Raw genomic sequence first — 6,766 nt, forward strand, 5'->3', positions numbered from 1 at the left:
AGTGGGATACCACTTAACAAAGTTCAGGAGACCCTGCTAGAGTCTCTGGTTGCGGATGATGAGTTTAAGAAGACTTTTGTTCTGCTTGCCATGTCGTGTTTCCTTGCTCCTGTGTCGGGTTATGTGCTTGATCTTAGACTTCTAAGCGCTGTGGAAGATGTTTCTAGGATCAAGGAAGTTAATTGGTGTCAGTTTGTCTTCTCAGACTTGGTGACTTCTGTGCGTGAAGCCCTTCTCGGGAGGAAAAATATTCGTTGTAGTGTAGTGCTGTTGGCTATCACCTATTTCCACCGTTATTTCTTTAGCGGTGATCAGGTGAATAATGAGCTGCCGCTCATTAAACATTGGGATTTTAAGTCTTTCAATGAGAGGTTGCAGCGTGAGGCAGCTGCTGGTGCTCTGGGCACTGGGGAGCGTTCAGACGTTGCTTTCCCATTGTCTCGTCCAAACATCGTTGGCTCTGGTCAACGTACTCAACGTCGATGTCTTGTGCTGGATCTACCTGATGATATTCTTACGGATGAGCAAGTAAGTCCCAGCGTCGACGTAAGCACCTGTTTGATTGTTTTAAAACGAATCATTCTAAAATGTTATTCTGTTATTGTCTTCAAGCATTAGTTGTCATACTGCTATTATTTTACTATTATTCCACTGTTATTCCTCAGTTTTCCTACTGTCATTCCACTGTTATTCTAATTTTCATTCCAAGTGTTACTCCACTGTTATTCTACTGTTACTCCACTGTTATTTATTCTCATTGTTAGTGTCTTTGTTATTCCTTTGTTATTTTATTACTTCATTGTTATTCTACTATTAATCCACTGTTATCTATTTTGCTATTAGTGTACTATTATTCCTCTGTTATTCTACTATTATTGTACTGTTTTAAGTAAAATTTTGGGATTTTAACTTGACAGGATGTTCATCAACTTATACTGCTTAATGAGAGGGACTCTCAGATTTTATGCCGCCGATACTTGGAACGGGCGGAACTTATAAAGTCGAAGATGATGAAGAAGACCCAGCAGGCTATGCGTCAAGCACTCTTTGCTAAGTTGCCTGACCAAGTAACCCGACAAGTCGCTAAAGAAAGCACAAACAAACAATCGAGAAAAAGTTGGTTGTGAAGGGTCAGAGAATTTGGTTGCCACCCCATCTTTCTTCACGGATCAAGTTATCCGTGAGCTGGACGAACGGGTAAAGCATGTATTGGCTATGCAAGCGGCAAATAAATCGTGATCAACTGTTCCTGAAGAACCAGCTTCCAAAAAAGCTAGACATGAATCTCAGAAGTAAATAGAATCAATTCACGTAATTAACCAACCGTCACAGTTGAATCTCAGAAGTAAATTCCGTCTTCTACAAGCAAAATAAGTAAATTTTGGGTTAGTGATTGCTCACCTGAGACAAGACTTGGTTTTCTCCTCTTCTTCCCAAACACAAGCTCTAGACTCGGAAACAGAAACACTCCTCCTTCCAAGTTCAAAATGTCGTAAACTCTTGGATATCTCCTCTTTCTCCTCCTCTCTAGAACTCCAATTAGTCGTAACCGAGTCAAATGGAGTTGACCCAATTTGAAGCTTAGCAAAATGACACTCTTGCAGCTGAGCCATGTCAATTGCGCTTGGTTTAGATGTCAATGCCAGCAGTCCAGACCGGCTGGACGGCGTGTTGTGGCGAGCAGGTGAGTTGCTTTTGAAGGGCGTGTGACATCTTGATGTTGTTGAGCTTCCTAATGGTGTCATTTCAGTGCCAAAGTCTCTATGTTGTACCTCCTTATACTGCACCTCCTTATATGGAATCATTTCGGTGCAAGCGTCTTTCATTTGATCACTGTGAAGTTTATGGCTTTTGAACAAAAATGCCTCTGTTGTAGGTTCCGAATACTTAAAATTCAGTGTAAATGGTTCAATTTCATCTGTGTATTTATCTGCATTATCAAGTTTATGATCTTAATTAAACAGAAAAAAGTTCAATCTACGAAATCATTAATGAAATCACTTTATGTTCATAATTGAGTACAAAGTTTCTTCCTTTTCTACAGAAATCTACTACTGTCATTAACTACGTTACTCCAACACTTCGCTTCGCTTTGTTCGCATGTCGAGTACTTGAAGTGTCCGCCACGACATGACATGACATGACATGACATTCCACACTTCATTTCAGACTAAAAAATTTGAAAACTTTGCAGAAAATAGCCGTATCCCATATTCCGACACCATATGATAGCTGTATCCGACATTCCGAGTAGGAGTAGCATAGATCATAAATAATGTCGTAAATAAGCAAGAAAAAACCCCCCAAATTTAATCATTTTACGAAATCATTAATGAAAATGATAATGATAGGGCGTCACCGGGTGACACCCAGTGGGTGTCACCCTCTCACATGCATCCTTTATTGAAGGGGTCCTCACTTATTGCATTTGAGAGGGTGGCGCCGAGATTGGGTGCCACCCGGTGGCGCCAAGTCATTTTCCTAATGAAAAACCCATGTACAAATTGAATGTAAAATTCAAAATTTGTGAAAACAACTTGAGTGTTGTCACTTGTCACATTCAAAGAGAACCCACAATGCAAAAGAAAGATAGCAGTACTCGAAAATATACCCTGTCACTTGTTTTTGTCAAGAAACCAACTCAACCTAAGCTTTTGGTTGGAGTCTGCGTGACCTTTTGGTCAACCTGGCTCTGATACCATGTCAAAGAACCAACTCAACCAAAAGCTTAAGCTGATAGTTGGAGTCTCAAGATCGGTTTTATACTCTAACAGTTTTTACACTCGAGATAGATAATCGGATCGTTAATACTCTCACAAAACGAGTGACACAAGCAATCTATGTAAAGTTGAAAAGGAAGGGCATTATTAGTAACAAAAGTAACTAAAAAGCCAAAAACTTTAGAAGAAAAATAACCAACCTTTTAAAGGCAAACCAGCAGGAAGCGTAACTCCATTGAAAGGAATACTAGAACTAATTACTTCTTCTTTTTCCTGAATAAACCTAGACACTTTTTCAGCGATTGCAGCATCACAACTTAATCTTGGCTTAATTACATTTTTATTACTACCAAATATAAAATTATGAGTATGATTACTGATAGAATGATGATTAGTGACGGAATGACGAGCAGGAGATTCATGACATGATGATCCATTAACCAGCCATTTTTCAGCATCACCCCATTTTGATGGAATACTTTTTCTTGCAACACTGAAACTGAATACTGGTCTTCCTGGTGTTGTTGGTGTTTCCAGTTTTCGTAAATTTGGAGAATTATTATTCATAAAAACTTCTGTTGATTTTCTTCTTTGAGTTGAATTAATATAATTGCTCATTGGTAATGATTTGACAAATTCTGAAGTTTCTTTGAGATTAAGTATGTGTTTGGCCTAGTTTGTAAAACACTTTTTGGCAAAACACATCGTTTTCTAAAAGTTAAACAAAAATTCTCAAAAACTAAAAATCCATATTTTTGCCATTTGTTGTTTCTGCTTATGAAAAACTCATTTTTGAAAAATTCAAATGGGTTCCTTTGGTTTTGGCTTCTTGTAATTCCTGCATTGAACCCATCTAAGAAATTCAAATTTTGAACATGCATTGTGGGTGTAATCATTATATAAAACAACTAGTTTTAAACCCGTGCAAAATTGCACGAGTATGTATTTGGGACAGTATTAATGTTTTTGGATGTATATTTGTTTTTGCATTTCTATTGTACTTATCTAGTTGGTCTAAATCTACGAACTACATAATTTATGTTTAAGTTTGTTACAAAACGTGTTCACATACACTGGTTTATAAGGAAATAACGTAATCTAATCTTGTAAATAAAAATTGCATACATAAAAAACTTTACATCCGGATAAAAGAAATATAATCTAATATAATCAAATTTAACATATGCAAGTTATTTATCACGACGATATTAACGTTGCCTATCATTCGTACTTGTAGAAGTAGAAATTACTCGGTAGCCTATCATTATCATCTTCCGAATTCGGAGTTCGAGACTGATAGTAAAGTTGCTAGAATTTTTGCTCCAAGTACATAAATCCTTGGCGATGAACGGCGTTCTATACAGATCTGAGAGGATTGTTTTTTTCTAAAAAGAACATATTTTAAAGTTTTTCGACTGTTAACTTATCGTGGTGTTATTATTAAAAAAATATTTATTACAACAATTGTGAATTATTTATTTAAAAAAAATTTCAAAAAATTTTATTAAATTTTTTTTAATCACTTGTAAATTAAATTAAAATTTATTTGTTTTTTACAGTAAAAAAAAATTAAAATTTTGCTTTAAATTCTAGTTGAAGACTAAATTAACTCGGTTGCCTATCATTGTCACCTATCATTTTCGGTGTGCGCGGTTGATAGTTAAGTTGCCGAGTTTTATATTCCAAGTAAATACTCCGTCATAATTGATTTTTTAAACAAAAAATTTGTACCATGTAGTTTTAAAAAATTATGTTGTGATGTTGTTGCTGCATGGTACAATAATATTAACCAAAATACATGAATATTTTATACTCCAAGTAATTACTCCGTCAAGATTTATTTTTTAAACAAAAAATATTGTACCATGTAGTTTTAAAAAAATATGTATGTAATTCATTTGCGTTTTATGTTCGATCCCGTATATAAATGTTATTCTTCTTGAAATTATGTAATTTTATTATTATGTAATTTTGTTTTAAAAATTATGTAATTCAATTTCATTTACTCGCATTTGTAATTCATTATGCGTATATGTTATTAATTTTACTTTCACGGAATGTATAAAATTATTTCATAATATTAATTCATAGAATTTTTTCATAATTTCATAGAATTTGTTGTGAGACGGAATTTATCGTATGTTTGAAAAGACGGAAATCTGAAGAAATAAATATATTGCACACTCACGGGTCCCACCATAACATGAATTTCCAAAAAAAAAAAAACCCTGCATTAATGACGTGGCGCGCTGAGGATTGAATATTGTCTTTTGTATTAATATAGATAAGATTTTGAACACTAAGACACTTCATTTTAAGTCAAAATATTTATATTTTTAGTAAACATAGCCAAATCCAACACTTAGACACGTACCCTGTCAGATTCTTCTAAATGAGTCCTAGCATTGGTAAGTGACAAGTTATTTAAATGAACATAGCCAAATGTGACACTTAGACACGTACTATGTCGGATTCTTCTAAACGAGTTTGAGTAACAAGATGGTATGTGACAAGTTACATGACACACACAAAAAAAGAAGATAAGTGTTTAATACTACTCTAATTAATCCAACAGCTAGTCTTGCTTGTGACGGGCTAATCCCGTCATAAGCTTGTGACCTCTCACAAAAAGGGAGAGAAGACAATGTGAGACACCTCCCATGTGCTTCTCACTCACCTCTAAATGGGTATTTTATGAGAGAAAACGGTATCCGTCACAAGCTTGTGACGGATATCGTCCGTCTTCAATGAGATTTTGTGTTAATCCAAATCCTTATGTCATGCTTTTTACAAACATTTGTACCAGACCTGGCAAAATCAACCCGACCCGGTTGACTCGACCCGAAAAGGATGACCCGAGACCCGAAATTGACCCGAATTGCTGAACCCGAATGACACCCGAAGCCCGAAGTGACCCGACCCGACCCGAAAATGACCCGAGCTTTTATGGATCCGTAACAGACCCGGCCCGAAATGACCAATCCGAAACCATTCAACCCGAAAATGACCCGACAAAATATAACTTTAATTGACCCTAATAGACTTGAAATGCCTCTCTTCTCTTAATCTTTGACCCAAAATGGCGACCGAATTAACCCGACCCGCTTGACCCGAAACACACCCGACCAACAAACCCGAAATAGACTCGTAACCCGAAATGAACTGACCCGATCCGAACTAATCCGAAAATTTGAGAAACCCGAAATAACCCGACCCAAACTGGCCCGACCCGAACCCGACCCGGTTGACTCGTTTACCGGGTCTATACCTGATAAAGTTGCACAAAGAATAAAAACAGAAGATTTGACCAACCAAGCCAAGTAAAGACTGATACAGACTCATACAGTAGGAAAGTAGCATCGAGGTAAAAAGAAATACTTGTAAAATCGAGAAAATTGTTGATTATATTTGAAAACCACTTTTTAAAAATTACGGACTTTTATAAAAAAAATTTCGTAAATTACAACCAAAATATCACTTTTCTTCTAAAATTGCATCTAGTTGAGGAATCCGGTAAATTTTGTAAAAATATGCGATATACCGTTGTCTTATTTTAAAGCCTACTCACCCCGATTTCTTACCTCTCCCTACCTTATTACCTTTCTCTAAGAATTTTACCCTAAAACCTCTCATCTTCCTCAACACTCTCAACACTCTCATCTATCCATATCTTTCTCTCTATTTCCCTAATTTCTACAAAAATCTCATTTCTCATTGTCAAATTAGGACTCCAGATCATGAGTGGCAAAGTGGTGCATCATCCGACGGTTCTACTTCGAAGAGTCCGTATTCATACACCCAAATTTCTCTTAATTTTATCTTCAATTTGTTGTTGGTCGTGGCGTCAAATTGAAGAACCCTGATTTTTTTTAATTTGGGAAAAATTAATCTACAAATATAAAAGCAATTCATGGATTATACAACCAGTTGTACGGTATATAATTCGAGCTTTGTAATAAAGTAACCGAGCTTTATGTTAAAGAATATGAGCTTTATTATTAAAAAGTATTTGAACTCGTCCATTTACACGTTAAAAATATGAACTT

The 6,766-nt window shown here is 35.8% G+C and overlaps 1 protein-coding gene across 1 annotated transcript; it reads right to left on the reverse strand.

The window, feature by feature from the left end:
* Nucleotides 1-1,397: 1,397 nt before the first annotated feature.
* Nucleotides 1,398-3,338, reverse strand: LOC141631184 (uncharacterized). Its single transcript, XM_074443887.1, has 2 exons — nt 2,921-3,338; nt 1,398-1,951 (listed from the first exon to the last, which is right to left on the reverse strand). The coding sequence occupies exons 1-2, from the start codon at nt 3,336-3,338 to the stop codon at nt 1,398-1,400; spliced, it is 972 nt and encodes a 323-aa protein (XP_074299988.1).
* Between the last annotated feature and the right edge of the window lie 3,428 nt (nt 3,339-6,766).

Source organism: Silene latifolia, chromosome Y, assembly GCF_048544455.1.
Source record: "Silene latifolia isolate original U9 population chromosome Y, ASM4854445v1, whole genome shotgun sequence".
Classification (NCBI taxonomy): Eukaryota; Viridiplantae; Streptophyta; class Magnoliopsida; order Caryophyllales; family Caryophyllaceae; genus Silene; species Silene latifolia.

Coding starts and splice junctions, on each gene's coding strand:
- LOC141631184 (XM_074443887.1), bottom strand. CDS start 3,338: ATGAGCAATTATATTAATTCAACTCAAAGAAGAAAATCAACAGAAGTT. Junction 1,952..2,920: donor TGCTGGTTTGCCTTTAAAAG/GTTGGTTATTTT, acceptor TGTTTAATTAAG/ATCATAAACTTGATAATGCA.